This window comes from Scleropages formosus, chromosome 21, assembly GCF_900964775.1.
Source record: "Scleropages formosus chromosome 21, fSclFor1.1, whole genome shotgun sequence".
Classification (NCBI taxonomy): domain Eukaryota; kingdom Metazoa; phylum Chordata; class Actinopteri; order Osteoglossiformes; family Osteoglossidae; genus Scleropages; species Scleropages formosus.
In genome coordinates this window covers 4,964,166-4,986,102 of record NC_041826.1, presented here as the reverse complement: position 1 = coordinate 4,986,102, position 21,937 = coordinate 4,964,166, and the positions used below count along the sequence as shown (strand labels likewise).

General features: G+C 44.1%; 1 protein-coding gene across 2 annotated transcripts; it reads left to right on the top strand.

Moving 5' to 3' along the window:
* The first annotated feature begins 220 nt into the window (after positions 1–220).
* Positions 221–20,233, top strand: stat4 (signal transducer and activator of transcription 4). 2 transcript variants are annotated; one of them, XM_018735563.1, is made up of 23 exons: positions 221–416; positions 1,092–1,220; positions 1,492–1,627; positions 2,795–2,893; positions 2,981–3,073; positions 3,181–3,259; positions 3,393–3,478; positions 9,179–9,330; positions 9,840–9,998; positions 11,399–11,491; positions 11,656–11,715; positions 12,476–12,496; positions 13,670–13,763; positions 13,934–13,975; positions 14,471–14,554; positions 14,655–14,753; positions 15,310–15,445; positions 15,809–15,861; positions 16,216–16,310; positions 17,012–17,148; positions 19,002–19,193; positions 19,388–19,433; positions 19,532–20,233. In XM_018735563.1, exons 2-23 carry the CDS (start codon positions 1,093–1,095, stop codon positions 19,686–19,688), a joined length of 2,241 nt encoding a protein of 746 aa, XP_018591079.1. In that variant the 5' UTR covers positions 221–416; position 1,092; the 3' UTR covers positions 19,689–20,233. The 2 variants fall into 2 exon arrangements, with proteins under 2 accessions (XP_018591079.1, XP_018591080.1); XM_018735564.1 differs by having other exon boundaries at positions 405–477.
* The last annotated feature ends 1,704 nt before the right edge of the window (positions 20,234–21,937 follow it).

Genomic DNA, 21,937 nt, shown 5'->3' with positions numbered 1-21,937 from the left:
TTTCTACACATTATTGCCACTACTAAATATATATTCCGCTGTTGTTATTTGTCTTTTACCATAGTGATATGCTTTCATCTGAAAGGTTTTATGCTAGTATTATTTTGTAGTTCAGAAACTGGATAATTCTGGGTTTTCGATAAGGAAACTGGCACTGAAAAATAGCTTGGCACCTCCCAGGAAACAGATACCAGTGAAAGATAGATACCTGTATAAAAAAGGGCAACGATGACGTGAATTTGAAAACATGGCTGTAGAAACAGATGGAAAATGTACACTGAAAGGTTGAGGGGCTGTTAACTGTGCATAGTCAAAGCTCGGGCAACAACAGGCGAAGAAATATAGAGGTGAAAAGCTCAGTTGAAGAGTTTCACCAGCTGCTCGTTCGCGGCACGAGCGCGCGACCAAAAGTGAAGGTAGGTGGGCGCGCGGCAGCCTCGCGGAGGGACACCGGAGCGGAGGCGCCTGGTAGAGCAAGTGAGACTTCGGGCGTCCTTCTCGTCACTCTTTCTATTAAAAATATTACTCGTGAAAACGAAACGTTTTCATTTCTGCCAAACACGCCGCCTTTCTTTCTCTATACTTTTCCTTTTTAAAAATTGGAACTATGGCATAAAACCCGTGGCCGCTCTAGTCTAAGTGTCGCTAAATGTTTGGTGGAGTTCTGTACCAGTCCTCTTCTGTCTTTCAGTCAATTGCTCATTTTCTACTTTAAAATAATCATTTGCTTTGCTTTCATTTAATTTCTGGGCGTTAATTTTTTTTCGGCTCTAATTTGTTCAGAATTTAATTAACCCAACTCGTTGGAGTCTGCTTCTGGACGTACTTTCTTTTCTGGCTTTTTGCCAGCGTTTTTACCATGTTACAGTACAGTTTGGACTGCGAGAGATAAGGCAGTAAACTTTGCTGTCTTTGGACTTGAAGGACCCACACTGAAATCCCGCATCCTGCTGTTGGACCCGCAATTGCGCTAGTAAAAATTACCCACCTCTGTAAATGAAGGGAAAACATATAAGTTGTCCTGAAGAAAAGGCTCATAACTGCACACATAGAGAAAGAAGGTGATGCTCTGTGATGTCCTGAACACACAGAATGAGCCAGTGGCACCAGGTGCAGCAGTTACAGGGCAGGCTGCTGGAGCAGGTGAGCGGCCTCTACGATGACAACTTCCCCATGGAGATCCGACACACGTTCGCACCGTGGATCGAGAGCCAGGACTGGTGAGTGACACCAAAGGAGAAACCCTTCTTCCTTCACCTCTGCCCTTCTGTGTTTACTTCCTTTCACATGGAGATTATCATGTGAGAAAACAGCCCTGAGCTTTTTGGGTCCCTAAGAATAACAAATGTTACACTTGGTTGTTTCCATGGTATTATTTACATACTTTTACTTTAAAATAGTGACTGTTTTTCCATGTAAACAACCTGTGTCAAAATTTTCAGCTCCCACTTCGGAGGTGGGAGCTTTATAATCGGTTTTGCCCATGTTCAGGGACACGGCCATGGGCCACGAGTCGATGGCTGCCGTTCTGCTCAGCATCCTCCTGTCACAGGTTGACGACTGCTGCAGCCAGGAGCAGAACTTCCTGCAGAAGCACAGCCTGAAGAGGATACACCAGCAGCTGCAGGTTGGTACCCTCAGCATCCTTGGGCAAGGAGACCAGCAAGGCTTTTCAGGGTTCTGACCTGTGCCGCTCTTTGCCCGTGCGTTCAGTGGGGGGTCAGTGGAATTCAACAAAATTTGTCAAAGCCAAATTATTCATTGTTTCAAAGACCAAATTGACTGAACGAGATCATGTTTATGTCAAGAGTTCTACAATTTTTGTTTTTTCCTGTGTTCTTTAAACAGTTGTGCTTTTAACACTTTGGTTATTTTAAAGGGAAGTTTATTTCTTACCATGCTGTTGTGTTGGTGTTGCCAGCGGGTTAAATGGCAGTACATTTAGTCATTGTTAATACATGCTGTTGGTGACCTTACTGGTCTTTTTCAGTGTTGTTACTTGAGGCTTTCGGGGCGGCTGGAGGGTGACATGGGCACCCAATCTTTAAGCAAGCCTCATCAGTCCCCCTCATATTTCCTGAGCTCCACTCAGTTGTATAGCTAATATTTTTGTATTCTCCTCAATACTTTATAAGTTGTTATTCTGCTGGTTACGACAGTGACTGATACATTTCAGCATTACTGACCTCCTTATTTCGTATAATTTTTAATTTTGGTGAAATATGCATTTTTGTTGTATCTCCAAATCTGAATGTAGAAAACTAGAAATAATACACAATGTAAAAAATAATTCAGTGAAATGGAAGGAGAATCATAACAGTCTAAGGGTTATGAAGCTCTCATCTCTTTACTCTCTTAATATACAGTTTTCAACAATTGTATATTTCAGCTCTTTTACATTATTCTAGCAATAGGCAGACAGATACTAGATGGATAATTTCCTGCTAGTCGTAAAAGCAAGGTAACATGAAACCGCATAGCAGAACAAAATTGAGTTACACAAGATGTATACTCGTCGACGAAGGGTTACATGGAGGAAGTTGTTTAAAAAAAAAAAAAAAAAAAAAAAAAAACCTTTTAAAACTCCCATAAAATGGCTTTTTAAAGCAATGAAAATGCTGCGAAAGACTTGTTCAGTCAGGTTATGCAGGAACTGTCTTAACAGGCCTTGCCGGCATTCTGTGAAAAGAAAATACCTATAGACATTACCTATATATGTGATAGTCATCGCTGTTGTTGTCGAGTTCTGTGAAAAAGGCGGAGTTAACTATAGCTCAACTCTTCTGGATCTCAGGGGAAGTTCCAAGCCAACCCGCTGCACATGGCTGGCGTCATCGCCGACTGCCTGAGAGAGGAGAGACGCATTCTTTCCTCCGCCAGCTTCCTGGAGCAGGTGAGCTCTCAGCTTTCTGGTGGTGGCTGATATCAGAGATCCTTGTCTTCCCTGAACCTACGACTCATGGGCTGTTCTGGTTCTCAGGAGCCGACTGAGGAGTCCATGGAGAGCTTTGCGAGCTCAGAGAGTCACAGGAACATGGACGCCAGGGTGTCAGCCATCAGGGGTCGTGTGCAGGTGAGCACAGCTGGCCTGGACAGATCTAACCAGCCAGCATCATCCTGAATGAAGCACATCATGCAGATCAATCCCCCTCCCCTTACCGACTTTATTCTCTCCTGCAGGTGATTGATCAGATGGTGAAGGACCTGGAGCACATGCAGGAAGACTTTGAATACCGATACAAAACCCTTAAGTCTTACAGTTGGGCACTTCTCACTTTCTCCAATGTGACATTTTTCGTTTTGAGGAAATGTGTGAAATTCATGCATTTTAATTTTATATATGTATATGGTAATGGAAGGCTCTGCTCACAAGGTATTTGTGTTGTCTTTAGGTCCCTCTGCATCCACCGATGAGTTTGTCAAGCGTGAAGTCGAGACGTTCAACTATATACTCAAAGTTCTGGACTTCAAGCGCAAGGTACACGTGTACTGTTCCAGATAAAATTTGCTGGTGGTTGTGTAAATAGCTAGTACTTTAAAGCAATGACTGAGCAATTTATTTGCAGTGATGCAATGTCAGAATTATTAAAATGATTTGAACAGTGTCAGAATTCAGTTTTTTTAAAAAAATATTTTCCAGAAAAAATAGCAGATAAAGCACTATTGTCTTTAAATAAATTATGTAACCTGATAAGGTAACAGCACCAAAAGCGAACATCAGGTAGTGTTGTGGACAGAGCTGCTGCCCTTTACTTGAAGGACACGGGTTTGAATCAAACCTCTTGCTATAATACCCTTGAGCAAGGCACTGCTGTGAAAATGGTCCAGTAAAAATTGTACTGTTATATAAATGGGTAAATCATAGTAAGTAGCTTAGGATTGAAGGTTACTTTGGCAAAAATGCTTCAGCTAAATTGTTGAATGAATTGTTGAACCATCCTCTGCTACCACCCCTCCGCGAACCGCCACCTTACCGAGGTGAAAGGGTTTGAGTGCCTGAATGATCTCAGGAGCTAAGTTGCCTGGGGCTATATGCCCCTGGTTAGGGTCTCCCAAGGCAAACAGGTCCTGGGTGACAGACGAGACAAAGCGCGGTTCAAAATCCCCTTATGACTATTAAATCAAGAATCTCCTTCACCCCGCCCGGTATGGGGTCACCGGGGCCCCACCCTGGAGCCAGGCCTGGGGGGGGGGCTCGCATGCGAGGTCTATGCCCAGGGGGCCTGGCCGGGCTCAGCCCGAAGCCAAGACGTGGAGCTGCTCTTCGGTGGGCTCACCACCTGCTGGAGAGGACATAAGGGGCCGGTGCGTTGTGATTTGGGCAGTGGTCGGGGCCGAGTGCCTGGCCGACCCAAACCTCGGGCGCCAACTCTGGCCTTTGGGACTTGGAATGTCACCTCACTGGCGGGGAAGGAGCCTGTGCTAGTGCAGGAGGTTGAGAGATACCGTCTAGATATAGTCGGGCTCACTTCCAGTCACAGCTTGGGTTCTGGAACCACTCTTCTTGACCAAGGGTGGACTCTCCACTATTCTGGCGTTGCCCAGGGTGAGAGGCGGCGGGCGGGTGTGGGCTTATTAACAGCCCCCCAGTTCAGCCGCCATGTGTTGGAGTCTACCCCGGTGAATGAGAGGGTCATCTCCCTACGCCTTCGGGTCAGGGAACGGTCTCTCACTGTCGTTTGTGCTTATGCGCCTAGCGGCAGTGTAGAGTACCCGGCCTTTTTAGAGTCCCTGGGGGGCATGCTGGAAAGCGCTCCCACTGGGGACTCTGTCGTTCTACTGGGGGACTTTAACACCCACGTGGGCAGCGACAGTGATACCTGGAGGGGTGTGATTGGGAGGAACGGCCTCCCTGATCTGAACCTGAGTGGTGAGTTGTTATTGGATTTCTGTGCTAGTCACGGTTTGTCCATAACAAACACCATGTTCATGCATAAGGGTGTCCATCAGTGCACTTGGCACCAGGACACCCTAGGTCGGAGGTCGATGATCGACTTTGTAGTCGTTTCTTCTGACCTTCGGCCATATGTCTTGGACACTCGGGTGAAGAGAGGGGCTGAGCTGTCAACTGATCACCACCTGGTGGTGAGTTGGATTCGATGGCGGGGGAAAAAAGCTGGACAGACCTGGCAGGCCCAAACGCATAGTGAGGGTCTGTTGGGAACGTTTGGCGGAGGCCGCTGTCAGAGAGGTCTTCAACTCCCACCTCTGACAGAGCTTCAACCAGGTCCCGAGGGAGACTGGGGACATTGAGTCCGAATGGACTATGTTCCACACCTCCATTGTCGGGGCGGCGGTTTGGAGCTGCGGCCATAAAGTCTCCGGTGCCTGTCGCGGCGGCAATCCCTGAACACGGTGGTGGACACCGGAAGTAAGGGATGCCGTCAAGCTGAAGAAGGAGTTCTATCGGGCCTGGCTGGCTCATGGGACTCCTGAAGCAGCTGACGGGTACCGGCAGGCCAGACGGAGCGCGGCTCTGGCAGTCGCCGCGGCAAAAACTCGGGCCTGGGAGGAGTTCGGTGAGGCCATGGAGGAAGACTTTCGGTCAGCCTCAAAGAGATTCTGGCAAACCGTCCGGCGACTCAGAGGGGGGAAGCAGTGTTCCGCCAGCACTGTTTACAATGGAAGTGGTGCGCTGCTGACCTCCACTGAGCATGTTCTCGGGCGGTGGAAGGAGTACTTTGAAGATCTCCTCAATCCCTCCAACATGCCTTCCGTAGAGGGGGACTCGTCCATTACCCTGGCAGAAGTTGCTGAGGTAGTCAAAAAACTCCTCGGTGGCAAGGCTCCGGGGGTGGATGAGATCCGCCCCGAGTTTCTCAAGTGTCTGGATGTTGTGGGGCTGTCTTGGCTGACACTCCTCTGCAGCATCGCGTGGAGTTCGGGGACGGTGCCTCTGGACTGGCAGACTGGCGTGGTGGTCCCTCTTTTTAAGAAGGAGTACAGAAGATTGTACTCCAACTATAGGGGGATCACACTCCTTAGCCTCCCTGGGAAAGTCTATGCAGGGGTACTGGAGAGGAGAATCCGACCGATAGTCGAACCTCGGATCCAGGAGGAGCAATGCGGTTTTCGCCCTGGCCGTGGAACACTGGACCAGCTCTATACCCTCTCTAGGGTGTTGGAGGGTTCATGGGAGTTTGCCCAACCAGTCCATATGTGTTTTGTGGACCTGGAGAAGGCATTTGACCGTGTCCCTCGTGGCATCCTGTGGGGGGTACTTCGGGATTATGGGGTTCGGGGCTCGTTGCTACGGGCTGTTCGTTCCCTGTATGACCGGAGCAGGAGCTTGGTTCGCATTGCCGGCAGTAAGTCAGACCTGTTCCCGGTGCATGTTGGACTCCGCCAGGGCTGCCCTTTGTCACCGATTCTGTTCATTATCTTTATGGACAGAATTTCTAGGCGCAACCAGGGAACGGAGGGTGTCTGTTTTGGTGGCCGCAGGATCTCGTCTCTGCTTTTTGCGGACGATGTGGTCCTGTTGGCTTCATCGAATCATGACTTACAGCGTGCACTGGAGAGGTTTGCAGCCGAGTGCGAAGCGGCGGGGATGAGAATCAGCACCTCCAAATCCGAGACCATGGTTCTCAGTCGGAAAAAGGTGGATTGCCCCCTCCGGGTTAGGGGGGAGCTCCTCCCTCAAGTGGAGGAGTTTAAGTATCTCGGGGTCTTGTTCACGAGTGAGGGAAAAATGGAGAGCCAGGTTGACAGACGGATCGGTGCGGCGTCCGCGGTAATGCGGTCATTGTACCGGTCTGTTGTGGTGAAGAAGGAGCTGAGTCGTAAGGCAAAGCTCTCAATTTACTAGTCGATCTACGTTCCTACCCTCACCTATGGTCATCTGAATCATGACCGAAAGAATGAGATCGTGGATACAAAGAATGAGTTTCCTCCGCAGAGTGGCTGGGCGCACCCTTAGGGATAGGGTGAGGAGCTCAGTCACCTGGGAGGAGCTCGGAGTAGAGCCACTGCTCCTCCACATCGAGAGGAGCCAGTTGAGGTGGCTCGGGCATCTGTTCCGGATGCCTCCTGGACGCCTCCCTGGGGAGGTGTTCCGGGCATGTCCCACTGGGAGGAGGCCTCGGGGCAGACCCAGGACACGTTGGAGAGACTACGTCTCCCAGCTGGCCTGGGAACGCCTTGGGGTTCCCCCAGAGGAGCTGGAGGAGGTTTGCGGGGAGAGGGAAGTCTGGGGGGCTCTGCTTAGACTACTGCTCCCGCGACCCGGTCCCGGATAAGCGGAGGAAGATGGATGGATGGATGGATGGATAAATTTTTGAATGTATAAGCAATGTTTATTATGGAGAATTTATGTTGTTCCAGAGTACAGCTGAGTTAAATCATTCCAAATTCATCTTTGTTTTCCCTCTAGCAAGACATGTAACCAAGAAAACAGGAAAAAAATCAGTTTTTCTTTATTAATAACCACCCTGCCCCCAAAGACAATGCAAATCATTCTGGATGTGCATTGAACTGGTTGTCATATAACAAAAGTGAAACCAAAATTCATCTAAACAAAATTCCACAAAAGTAAATTTCTAAATACTCAGAAACAAGTGAACCATTCAGTTATTCCTTTTGTGAAACTTGAAAAACAGCTTACTGCTTCCCACACATTTAACATTCCTAAATATAAAAATAAAAGTCAGTTGTAGGGGGTGTGGTGGCACAGCAGGCTTGGCCAGGTCCTGCTCTCTGGTGGGTCTGGAGTTTGAGTCCTCCTTGCAGTGCTTTGCGATGTTCTGGCGTCCTGTCCTGGGTGTGACCCCTCCCCCCTTCAGCCCTGTAACCCTGTGTTGCCGGGTTAGGCTCTGCGACCCCAATTGGGACAAGCGGTTTCAGTCGTGTTTGTATGTGTGTCAGTTGTGATTAATTTGGAGGAGTACGGATCATTAGTTTCACATGCATTATTCCAATGAAATGCTATCAGCATGCAAACAGAACCTTTCAGCTTCATCTGCATATCATTGCCTTTCAGTTTTTACATTACTGTTATTTAAAATGATGGAAATTTGGTTTGCAATAATGCAAAATTTGATTTAATACAACATCAAAATTGATGTTGTTCTTTATTTTGTGTTTGGCTGTACAATCATGAAATCATGGCTTGACTTTGCAAACAAAGATTTAGGAAGGGAGCTGCTCACGTCTGCTGCAGGCTCGCCAGTGGCTGGCGAGGCCAATACGGGGCACGCAGGGCCAGCCGCAGCAGCTGCAAGGGAAAGTCTGTTGTAGATGTGGGCATGCCCATCGAGCCTGCGCAGTGGGATTTTTTTAGGTGGAGTGCAGTGTGTGCAGTACTGGCCCCACTCCTTATACCTGGGGTTTGTCTGCCATGGCCTAGCAAGCTGGGACGGTGATAGCGAGGTCCCCAGGTCATAGGTGTTATGTCGGAGTGTCCTTGTCCTAGGTGGATAGCCTGATAGGGGTAACGAGCTTCATCTGTCTGGGTTTGGAGTCAGAGTTGTCCTTCTCTTAAGCTAGCTGCCAACCAAGGCTAACGAGTCCAGCCTATTCATCCGGTTATACTGCCAGACACTTGGTCGCGCCATGATGTAGCAAGCTCTGTGGAAACGGGGGGACCGACAAGAAAGTGTTGCTACGGACGCTGTAATGTAGGAGAGGTTATTTGCAATGACCTCCTGCCTGCCAAGCCAGATAGTGACCATGCGGCAATCACTACACCAAGAGGGAGAGGTGATGTATTGCATGTGCACTTTTCCCTGGGTGAGCGGGACGTCCGGTCCAGACCAAACCCCCCCGATTTGAAATATAAAAAAAAGTATCTTACACATTTTTCATGTACTCTCTCCAAATAATAAGGGGGTGCGGTGGCGCAGTGGGTTGGACCGCAGTCCTGCTCTCCGGTGGGTCTGGGGTTCAAGTCCCGCTTGGGGTGCCTTGCGGCGGACTGGCGTCCCGTCCTGGGTGTGTCCCCTTCCCCCTCCGGCCTTACGCCCTGTGTTGCCGGGTAGGCTCCGGTTCCCCGTGACCCCATAAGGGACAAGCGGTTCTGAAAATGTGTGTGTGTGTGTGTGTGTCTCTCCAAATACTAGGAGGTGCTTTGGCAGTTCAAGATGCTGTGTGAGAATACGAGGGTCATAGGGAATGGAAAATCATGATCCTGCATCAGTAACCATCACAACTGCAATGCATTCAACACACTTGTGCTGTGCAGGAGATCCTGACCACTGTGGGAGAAGTGATCACCGAGGTTGACATGCTGATGGGGTCCCAGCTGGAGCCTGAGCTCAAGGCCTGGAAGCGACGACAACAGATTGCCTGCATTGGCGGCCCGGAGCTGACCAGTGTGGACCAGCTACAGTGCTGGTACTGATTATTCCACTCTCCTGTTGCACTGGAATGTCGTACACCTCCTCAGTGACCTAAGTTCTCTGGCAGAGAACTTGGGGCAGTAGGGAGTGTAGTGGTTAGAGCTGCTCCCTTTGAAATGGGAGGCTGCAGGTTCAAGTCCTGTTTGCTGTAATACCTTCAGTTAAAGTTTGCTGCTGTGAGAGTTACTTAGATGTATAAATGGGGGTGTGATTATAGGTAGATTAGCATTATAAGATCAGTTTGGGGGGGGGAGTGTCAGTTGTATCTTAACATATTGGCACAGGTACCATTACAAACCAGCTGGCAAAGAAATGTGCCTTCTAACTGTTCAAATTATTAATGTATGGTGGCATGTGGCTCACATGTAAATGGATGGGGAACCGCAAGGCAGTTTTGCATTTTAAACTATTTTATCAGTTTTTTCTCAGTCCTGTAAAAAGAAATTTGCTTCTGTGGGGGATATTGAACCACTGACAGTTTATAGTGCTTTCTGTATTCCTCAGGTTCACATTGACAGTGCAGAGTCTCTTTCTGATCAAGAGACAGTTGGACAAGCTGGAGCAGCTCTTCCTGATAGTTACATACGAGACTGACCCCATCCCTCAGCAGAAACCTCTCTTGGAAGATCATATGAAACGCCTTATCTCTCACCTGGTGAAAATGTACCATAAACCCACTGACAAATATTTTAGATAGGCAGCAGTTTTAATATTATCTTCAAGTCAATTTTCTGCATAAGACTCTGCTATTGTTTTAGTTTGACTGTAAGTTGGACAGAAGCAGAAATTATATTCATATGTAATTATTTTTGTCTAATATTTTAAAAATAAGCAATTAAAAAGGTTGGTTGGTAAGTTGGTTAATTGTTTTGTCTTTCAGGTGGCTGTTGATGGCATTAACTCTATATAAAGAATAGTTTATCAAACATCATTCAGGCTTTAGTGAGGCTTAAAGGGTTATTTTAAAATAGCTGGTCCTCAACTTACAACAGGGTGACTTTGTCCTAAGTTAGGAATCCCTTCAAGCAATATTACATAATCCCTAAGGATATGTATGAATGCTGTGTTGTATAATAGGGCATTGTCATATTTATCACTAATTTCACACATTATTTGTTAAAATTATGGGTGGCATGGTGGCACAGTGAGTAGCACTGCTGTCTCACAGTGCCTTGGTGATGTGAGAGAATGTGGGTCCTGCTCAGTTTATGAAGTTTGCATGTTCTCTCTATGTCTGTGGGTTTCCTCCCACAGTCCAAAGACATGCTGCTCATGTTCACCCATAGTGTGTGAGTGACAAAGAGAGTGTGTTCTACTGATGTATAGATGAGTGACCCATTGTAAGGAGTGTATCTAGCAGTGTAAGTTACCCTGATGAATAAGGTGTGTGGGCTGGTAACACCATGTAGAATTCATTGGAAGTTGCTTTGGAGGAAAGTGTCTGCTAGATAAATTAATATTCCATAATAATATAAACATGATTTGGTTTTTATATATTTTTGTACTGCTCTTATTTTCTTTTTAATTTCTAAATCTGTTTTGTTTTACTTTTTTCTTACTGCACCACCAGAACTCTACCTATTGTAAGTAACTGCTGATACATGCTGTGACTGAGTCAGTAGTAAATATGGTACCATGCTGTGCTGCCAGCTAATGCCATTGTACAGCAGAGGAGAGGTAATCGGTAGATGTTGCAACCAAACTTTGAGACTTTAAACATCAGGAAAATAATGCAGTGAACTTGGTGGTAGAGCTGTCATAAATCCATGCACTCCTAAGTTGCGTAAGATAGAAATTGAAGAGTACCTGCAAAACTGCAGTTCACACTGTCCAGGTAGTGCTCATGCAGTTCCTTACTTAACGGAAACCCAACTACTCGGGTCTTTATCAGAATTTCATGATTAACTCCTGCATTAAAGGCTGTCATCGTAAAGGCGCATTTAAAATCCTGCCCTTTCTCAAAGTGTTCTCCTTCGCTTGGCGTGAGTATATGATCCACAGTGTCCCTGTGACATTATGCAAAGGCTCACGTGTTCTGTGTTATTCCTGTGTTCTGTGTGCAGGTCCTTTGTGGTGGAGAAACAGCCTTGCACACTGAACTATCCTCATAAGCCTCTTGTGATAAAAACTGGGATATACTTCAGCACCAGACTCAGGTACGACAGCTCATGGTTTCACCGCTGCTACTGTTAAATTGCCAGTTCAACACTGGCAATTCAACATCGACACATAGCCTGAAAATGCAAAGCAGCGTGGCAATGCTTGTCTTTCGTCCTGAATGATTCGTCACCACTATCACACGGAAAACTTCTGTTCTTAGATTGCTGCTTAAACTTCCAGAGGTGGACTATCAGCTTAAAGTGAAGACAGCCTTTGACAAGTAAGTCAATTTAAAGGTAAAATCCAGAGACATATTCTGTTGAACAATGTCGTCATCATCATCATCATCAACTGAACAATGTGAACTGAGGTTATTGAGCATTAACTCAGTGCAGGAAGTTGTTCATGTGAGACTATAAATAATGTCCTGGTTTTCATGTAGATCAAACATGTAGCAGAATAAAATTAAAATTAAATTTAACACATTACAGAAGCAGGTGGCATAGGGGTTAGGGATGTGATCTTGTAATCTGAAGACCCAGGTTCAAATTCTATTGTCATACCCTTGAGCAAGGTTCTTACCCTGAATGTCCCCTGGAAGAAATACCCTGCCTATAAATGGGGGTGAAAATTGTAAGCCAAGCATTGCAAGACAGCTTGGACCAAGGCAGTAACTAAATAATGGTCAATAATAATAGCACTAACAATGACAACAGTAGGGGGCAGCAGGTAGCATAGAGATGCTGCCTTTGAACCGAAAGGTCACAGGTTTAAATCCCCCTATCAGCTGCAGTACCCTTGAGCAAGGGACTTACCCTAAATTACTCACCTGCACAAATGGATAAATAATTGTAAGTAGCTTAACATTATAAGTTTTTTTGGAGGAAAAAGGTCAGCTAAACATATAAACTCATACATAATAATATTAATGTCCTAGTTTTTCGATCAAATGGTGCTGTGGCTGAAAAGTGTCATATATTAAGTATAACTCTGAATATCGTGTTCTTGTCTTTTTTTTTTCTTTGTGTTGCTTTCTTCAGGAATGTGTCAGGTGGCACACTGTGAGTATAGTTCATCTTTGTATTACTGTTCCATTTCTCCCAAATTCTCCCTGTAGTTTCTCTCGCATTCCCCAGGGAGAAGAAGCTATAACATGGAACTACTCATATTACATTATGTAAATACATCTTCACAATAAAAGCTTTTATTTCTAACAGTTTCATCTGATAATCACCTCATTCTGGTAGCCTTCTGTGATTTTACTTTATTATTACTTAATCAATTTTTTTCGTTATGGAAAGAGTTAATAAATGTCATATGATCTGTGTTCAAATAGTGCAAAACTGGCATGTCATGCTAATAAAAGAATTAATTTTTCATGTTAAAATTCCTACTACTAGGGTATACATGTGAGGCCAGCTATGGCAACCTACTGACAGCATCACCGCAATACTGGCTGATGTGTTGGGGATGCATGCAAGCTTTCGATTTCCATTATTATTAAATCAGATGTCTATCAGAATTTAAATGACATTTGAAAAGCTTCACATAAATTTTGTGAATTTGTCTGGTTAAGCTTTGATAAACCAGTAAGTCTATCTAAGTGGCATAGTGGTTAGTGCTGCTGCCTCTGAACTTGGAGGTTACAGGTTTGAATTCCACCTGCTGCTGTGGTACCCTTGATCAAGGTGCTTACTCTAAATTGATATGCTATAAAGGGGTAAATCATTGTAAATAGTGCCCATTGTAAACTGTGTTGTACTTTGAATAAAAACATCTGTTAAATTAATGTAAATGCATAAGTGTCACAGAGCCCTTGTCCCCCTCCCGATGTGAGTTTGCCTTGGAGATATGATGCAAAGTAATGTCTGACATAATAAGTTTCCTTGGAAGTGTGTCCCTGTTTTTGTTTATCATCATTAGTTATTTAATACTGTTCACATCTGACATCAGCAGTTCCCTAGTGTAAAACAGATGGTTTCCTTGACTGCTTTGTAGATTCTGCAAAGAATGTACCAGTTACTCTGCCTGTTCACCTTGCTTTGTTGATCTAGTCCAGTTATGTCAAGAAGTTTATTAAATAGCTTTTGTTTTGATATTCATAGCCAGTGTTCAAGTGTTTCCATTAAACTCTGCACCTGAGTCCATCAGACCTGTATCTATATTTTCCACGCATGACAATGAAAATTTTTTTCTGTAGTCCAGACCATGCAACTTGCCTGTTGTCCCTTTAGGCATCGGCAATTTGAGATATTAAACAACAATCCCAAACAGATGGACATTGATGAGTCATCCAATGGCTGCCTTGCAGTGGAGTTCAGACACCTGGTAATATATCTGCTCTTTGTACCTCTGACCTGGTGCTGAACTGTAAAACCCATAATGCAGGGACCTCAAACCAAAACCTAGGACTGGGTCAGGAAATGGGACTTGATTAATAGCACAGTGATTTAAGGGTTTTTTTGTGAGCTGATGTATTCATTGCTTGCGTCTTGCAGCAATTAAAGGACAAGAAAGGCAGCAGCACTTCAAAGAACGAGGTGAGACAGTACAAACATCTGTATTTTACATTTACATACCTTGCTCTGGTAGGACCCAGATTCAAATTGCACTGCTGTTGTAATACCCTTGATCAAGGTACTGACACTGTATTGATACAGTAAAACTTGCAAGGCTGTAAAAGTGGGTAAATCACTGTAAGTCAACTAAATAAGTAATATAAACCTTACAGTTGCATTTTATGGACACTAGAGGGAAGTGTTACTGCCAGGATAGTGAGTAAGATACATTACTTATGGTACACTACTATGGTTTTTAAACTTATAGTTGCTATTCTATTCTTTTCCCTTTTTGGGAATTTAAAAAGTAAGTTTTATCAGAGGGACTGCCTGCTCTATCGTCATTTCCCTGATCCTCCATTTGTACAGAAGTGGAAACACGGTTTTGCTTCTTTCCAGGTTTTTTTGGTCAGTTTGGTAATGGTGAAAACCCCTGAGGTGCCATGCTGACAGATTTTTGAATGTGTGTTCTTTCAGGGCTCTCTTACAGTAACGGAGGATCTCCACATCCTCACGTTCCAGGCCAGGCTCTGTCTTCAGGGCCTTAGCATCGACCTGGAGGTGAGTCACTCGGGGCAGTTTGACCGTCCTTTCTCTCCGGTCCTCTTGTGAGCCGTGCTGCTTTTGCACTGGACAGTGATTGTCACACCTTTGTCTTTAGACCTCCACCTTGCCCTTGGTGGTCATCTCAAACATCATCCAGCTCCCTGCAGGCTGGGCCTCAGTTATGTGGTACAACCTTCTGACAGATGAGCCCAAGGTGAATCAACTGTCATGTTTTTATTACATCTAGAGAACAGCCTAATTATACTACTGTTGTTTTTCATGATTTTGGCTAAAGACAGCAGTCAGTATACATAGACAGACATAAAACTAGAATGATTACATTTTATGATTGATACACTCCTTGTTTTTATTCCTGTAAACAAGTTCTGAAAAACTGCATTAAATATGTATTTAAACATTGCAAACACTGGAGTTTGAGATCACAGCCATCACTGGTGTGAAACCAAAGTGTGAAGTGCTCCTTGCACTGTTCTACTGCCACTGCCCGGAAAACAAAAACATGTCAATACACCCGGAACACAAAAGCTTGTATCCTAATATGAAAGATTGACAAGTGTTTCCTGTTTCTCATTTATGTAAACAAGTAATGTTGATCTAGAAAATGTGAAAATGAAAGTGTTGGTGCAGGAGCTGAAATGAACGGGGAAGGGGTATGTGGGCAAAGAAACTGTGCTGCAGTGTATTTCAGACACAGGTCCATTCAGGTTTGCATGTTTAAGTGGCTTAATAACCTTCCGTTCCGGTTTCAGAACCTGTCCTTTTTCAACAACCCTCCATGTGCCAATTGGTCCCAGCTGGCCAAGATGCTGAGCTGGCAGTTCTCTACAATTACTGGCCGCAGTCTCACCACGGAACAGCTTGAAATGCTGGGAGAAAAACTCTTGGGTGAGGAGACGACGTTGGTCTAGTCCTGCTCAAAGTGGCCCTTTTTTTTGGATTCCGTAAGCTTCGAGCATCAGGCAGGGGCTCTGTATTGTTTTCAGATACTGAAGTCAGGAACATAGCTAGGAACTCTGGGCCCCCTTAAAGAATATTGCTCTACCCCCTCCAAAAAAATTTTGTTTACTGTCAAAAATAAAATAATTTAAAAACAATTTCTGCCCTGTATCAGACATCGCTGGAAAAATTGTACTAAAATTAAACCTGATCGTCGCGTTGCTTTAAACCTTACTTTCTCAGTCATAGGAAGCAGATTAGTTATTTTCAAAATGCATTGTGGATCTGTGAACTTTTCAATCCTCACTTTAGGTGATCACGCCCTCCAGAGTGAGAGCCAGGTGTATTGGTCCAGGTTCTGCAAGGTAGGATTTCAGGATAACTTCAGGGAAGCTGCAGATTTCCATTAAAAGGAGCTTCTGATCCACAGAGAGAAACTTTGCGAGCAGCTGTTATGAAAGCCACGGAGCGTGTCATATACTGTATGTTGTACCACTATTGATGACATCATAACATGATCTTTTTTACACCTGTACAAAGTTCATAATAAAGAGTACAGTGACAGTAGAAACATGGCAACCCTCTCATTCTTCCTGATGCACTCAAGTATCGTGCAGAACCTTGTCTGCTTCTCCAGCTGCAGTGTTTAGTGATGATAGGCTTGTCCCCCCCCCCCCCCCCCCCCCCCCCCCCATGACCATCTACTCCCCTCATCCCAGGAAAACATTCCTGGAAAGACCTTCAGTTTCTGGCTGTGGCTGGACTCCATCCTGGAACTCATCAAGAAATGCCTACAGCCTGTGTGGATCGATGGGTGAGACACATACACATGCATTGACACAGACCAGCTGGCGTCCATGTACAGTACAAGCACACGGACAGTGTTCAAGTGCTGAACAAATTATACACACACATATATATATATAGTACATTATATATAGTATGCTATATATTGTTATATACTGTATACAAAAAATATTGAATGCATTGCTTAGCTCTGTTTATGAGCATAAATAAATAATAATATGTATATTACATGTATTCATTTAGCTGATGCTTTTCTCCAAAGCAGCTTACAATTGTTCACTCATTTATACAGCTGGGTAATTTTACTGGAGCAATTTAGGGTAAATGCCCTGCTCAAGGGTGCTAAAGGTAGAAGTGGGATCTGAACCTACAACCTTTGGGTCCAAAGCTAGCAGCTCAAATCATTACACTAACAACTACCTCTTTGTTTTTGCTTTTAAGTACAGGACAGCAACACATTCAGTATAAAGAACAGGCCATATAAGCTATACATAAGGTTGCTGTACAGTTTGGAATGTGCAGCTCTGTGATTTTAAAAAGAACTTTTAACTATATTGACTATTTGAGGTGCTATACATATTAGTCTGCTCTTAAAAATATTTTTATTAGGCTAGTTGTGACAGACATAAATTATAATTGCTGCCCAGTTCTTCTCCTGTAAACACAAGCATAACTGTTCCTGGCTGGTGCTTTATGCTGCTGTGGCAGGTGCATCCTGGGCTTCGTGAGCAAGGCCCGTGAACGGGCTCTACTGAAGGACAAGGCCCCGGGCACCTTCTTGTTGCGCTTCAGCGAGAGCCATCTAGGGGGGATCACTTTCACCTGGGTGGAGCAGGACTATAACGGTGAGCCAACCAGCTGCTCCCTGTATGACCCTCCACACATCTGTTATGTGGTACCCTAAACTGCAAGGTGCCACTAAACACTGAACTCCACATACATTGCACAACTCATGGTCGATAAATACACATTTCATAGTTTGCAAAGAGCTGATGAAGGAGACGCATGACAATGGAAACGTAGTTGTTAGTTTAATCTGATGCCACCGGTTTTGCTGGGGCACATTAAATGAGCAGCTGCCTATAGAACTGATAGGAAATACAGGACAAAGGTGATCATGGCAGATTGATTGATTGTGTGGTGTACGTGAAAATTTATACAGCTGTTAGGAGATCAAAGGAGCAGTGGATCCGATGCATTTTGAGACCCTTTATGAATTCTGAAATGGATTCAGTAGCTCTGATTGATGGAGGGATCTTACTCACTGCATCAGAGCTAAACTGAGAACCTACAGATTTTTGATTTTGGAGCCCTAGTGAGCAGGACCACCAAGTGGCCAGAGGCCAGAGGTAGAGGAGCACAGCGCCCTTGCTGGTAGTGACTGATCAATCCCTGTAAGTATTGGGATACCAATCCTTTGACTGCCTTGTAGGCTATAACTAGAGTATTGAGTTTGACAAGGCAGCTTGAGGAAGACAGTGTCCCATTCTGTCAAAATTACAAATGAATGGTGAAGGAAGCACCAAGAAAAAAAAAAAAAAAAAAAGATAATGGAATGAGCAGTAATTAAATTTTCAGTATTAGCTACGTCAGTGACTCAGCAAACATTCTTTCCAGCATTTTCCAGGAAAATCTACATAAATTGGCCCAGTATTGCCAGTGCCCTCGTACACATTAGTGAAAGTGGTCAGCACAGTGGAGCAATGTTCTTGTCCAATCAGTCATTGGCTCCTGAGGAACATTATTTCATTAGGACACCAACAGTGTCAGTAAGCAGGGATTAATGTTGAAATGTCCTCAGTGTCCTCCCTGCCTTTTTAACCCTTGGCTTACATTTTGGTGCTCCCTTCCAAAATTGGTTTTTAATTCTGTATCACTGTGTCATATTTAGGTTGTGGCTCAGCCAAAGGTGAAGAAGAGGAGAGGTGGGAGGATGGGAGACTGAGGGCAGCTCTGTCTCTACAATATGTGACAGACAGACAGTCAGCTTGTCTCATTATGCTTGTCCCACCACCTTCAGAAAGTGTACACAGGCCATATTGCATGACAGAGACATTAGTAAAATCTGGACAGATGACATTGATTTTTTTTTTTTTTTTTTTTTATACAAATCTACAGGTTTTTGAAGCACTCTGGAAAAAATATTGACTGTTGTTTAAGAATGCAGTACTTTACACGGTGGACAACACCAAGCAACAGTGGATGTTATCAGTAGAACACTTTGATGAATTACATGGTTATTTACATTGCTTTCTGGGCGTTTAATTTTACCACATGAAGTGAGCATGTAGAATATTCCATAATATAAAAATCTCATTGCAGCTATGGCAGAAAATAATTATGTGTTATGACACACTCAAATAATGGCTTTCCTTGTCCTTTAGAAGTACGTTTATGTAGGTGGAGAGTGCTTTGTAGAAAAGTGACACCTAAATATATAAATTAAAATTATTCCAGTTCTTGGATATAGGGGGTGAGTAGCCAAATGGGGGATCAAACCTTTCCCCACAGTGAAGGCAACTGGAAAGATGAGATTTTAGGTATGAAACGTTATCTCAGCAAAGTACTAAAGTCAACCTTTTGGATGCATTTTGACTTTTTAATGTTCTATTAGTAAATGTCCTGACCACAGCCATGTTCATCATGAGGGCTCTGAGGCTTTGTTGATGTAATCAGTTAGAGCTGCGCCTTTACACAGGGGAAAAAAGTTTTAGCTCTGTGGAGCCCTACACCAAGAACCATCTCAACATGCTGCCTTTTGCCGACATCATTCGCGACTACAAGGTTCTCACTGATGGCAACGTGCCAGAAAGTCCATTGAAGTTTCTCTACCCGGACATCCCCAAGGACAAAGCATTTGGGAAGCATTACAATCGTCTGCATACAAAAGGCAAGCTCTTATGTCCGATACGGTACTTCTGATGAAAGCTGCCATAACAAAGCAACCTTTCCCCTTGATTCTATTATTTCTGGAACAAAATCACAAGGTTTGCACTCTATTATTCTTCACAGCCCTAAACTGAGGTTTAATATAATTAATATAAAAAAACATTATTGCATCTTATCACCTTTTCTTTCCCGCAGCCTTTCCGTACATCCCTCTGCACTTTCTTCCCATCTCTATGCGGCAGTGAGTATTCCCTCTTTTGCTCCATTAGCATTTGTTTTGAACGCTTATCAACATGAAACCACGTGAACAACATGATTCTGTTGATGAATCGTTTGCAGGCTCTCCGCTGCATCTCCCCAGACACCCCCAAAGATACCCCTGTTCGACCTGCCCTTCAGCCCAAACCCGAGTGACCTTGAAGAGACTTTTGATCCTCAAATTTTAGAGGAAATCCTGTACTCGATCTCCGTTCCAAACAGTTTGAATGCCACTTAAGTGAGTAGAGCTTTGCGTGCTGTGTGAACCAAGAACAGCTGCTACTGTAAAACCTGCCCATCTTCAGTGTGGAATTAAGCCACTGCTGGAGTTAGTTCCTAACAAATGTATTTCTGCTATTATGATTTCAAATACATAACTTCAGAACAGTACATAAGTTGCTAAAAACTGTGAAACCTCAAAAAAAGTGGATGTATTAAGTAACCGTTTCACAGAGATCAGCATTAGATTAGAATAATTACCATTCTATATATATATGGGCATATATTTATATATATCTGTATAAACACAGGTTTTGATTCAGTTTTTTTGTTGGGTAGCGAATGGGATTTTTAATCTACCTGAAGAGTGAATACCAGTTCTATTAAGACTTTATGCAGAAAACCAGTTTTAGCTGATGCCTTTATCTAAGGCATCTTACAGTTATTCACCCATTTATACAGCAGGGTATTCATAAGTATTATGCTCAAAAGCAAAGCGCACACACTGTCTAAACCGCTTGTCCCATATGGGGCGCGGGGAGCTGGAGCCTAACCCAGCAACACAGGGCGCAAGACTGGAGGGGGTGGGGACACACACCCAGGATGGGACGCCAGTGCGTCGTAAGGCACCCCAAGCGGGGCTCGAACCCCAGACCCAACGGAGAGCAGGACCCGGTCCAACCCACTGCGCCCCCCTCAAAAGCAAAGCAGTTCCATACAATTTATTTTCAAATTCAGATTACAGGTCAATGACCCTCACAGGTAAACTGTGTCATGTTTTTTTCCAAAGGGTCTAATTATTAGTCACATATATTTAAATCAAATCCCACTACAGCTGTAGTACACTACAAGTCACTTTGGGGTAAAGCATCAGCAAAATAAATAATGTGAGGAAAAAAAAAATCTGTTGTGCAAAATTTGTTGATTATGTAATCAAATCTTTGACAATGGTGTCTTTTTAAATAAAGTATAATAATCATAATAATAATGTGTTCATTCAACCTTACTTGCTGTTTGACCATTGGAAAATGTTTCATTATTTGGTTGTTCTCTGTTCTAATTTTTCTGTTCTTCGACACAGAAAATATTTAAAAAAGAAATAAAAATTGTTATAAACACCTTTCTTTATGAATCAATTCTGTGTAAATAGGGAAAGAGGAAATATTCAGACAAAGTCAATTTCGTCAAATATTTTCCTGCTATTTTAATAAAGAGAAATGCAACATTAGCAGAAGTGTAAATGACAATGGGGGGTGTGGTGGCGCAGTGGGTTGGACCGCGGTCCTGCTCTCCGGTGGGTCTGGGGTTCGAGTCCCGCTTGGGGTGCCTTGCGACGGACTGGCGTCCCGTCCTAGGTGTGTCCCCTCCCCTTCCGGCCCTACGCCCTGTGTTACCGGGTAGGCTCCAGTTCCCCGTGACCCTGTAAGGGACGAGCGGTTCTGAAAGTGTGTGTGTGTAAATGACAATGGAAAGAAAACCCATTGAGATTAGACAATTAGTCAGTGCTGTTGGTCACTGCAAGGAGACATATTCATGGTCTAAATAAGGTGCCAGACTTTCACCATAGACTGTCACGTCATCAGTGCATTACTCACATGCACTTCATCAGAGGTGTTTAAAGGTAATCCTTTTCAGTGCACATGGTCACTTTTGCAGGCCAGTACAACACACTCATTTCCTTTGTGTTCAGGTTTTTAATATGAAGGACACAATGATGCGGCAAGTAATGCTATTGCATCGCAGTTCCTGAGCTGCTTGACGGGCGTGCGAAGTTTGCATGTTTGTACCTCACAAACGTGCATGGAAAAAGGTAATGGCAAACCACTTCCGCTCCTTGCCTTGCCCCTAAAATCACACGAGTGGTCGCTGTGAATCAAGATATCCATCAAGGTTAACATTTACAATGTTTTCGAAGTCCGCTCAGCTAGGAAACTGTCAAAGCATGTAATATATCTTAATACACACATTCTCCTACCAATAATAATACTGTAATAGTCATTATTGTAACTTAATATGCTCTTAACGACATTCGTTATTTAAACAGAAATTATTGTACTAGAATTGTAATGTAAATTCAGTGGAGAGACATTTTTCCCAGCCTGGAAAAACTGGACAGAGACTACTGATATTTTCTAAATTGCATAATTTAACATCTGAAATCATTTAACATTCCTATCCGAAGTACAAAACATAGAATAAATAAACAAAATAAATCTATTTGCTGTTTTTGGGACAAGCCGTTGTAGATGTGTGGGTGTATACACATAC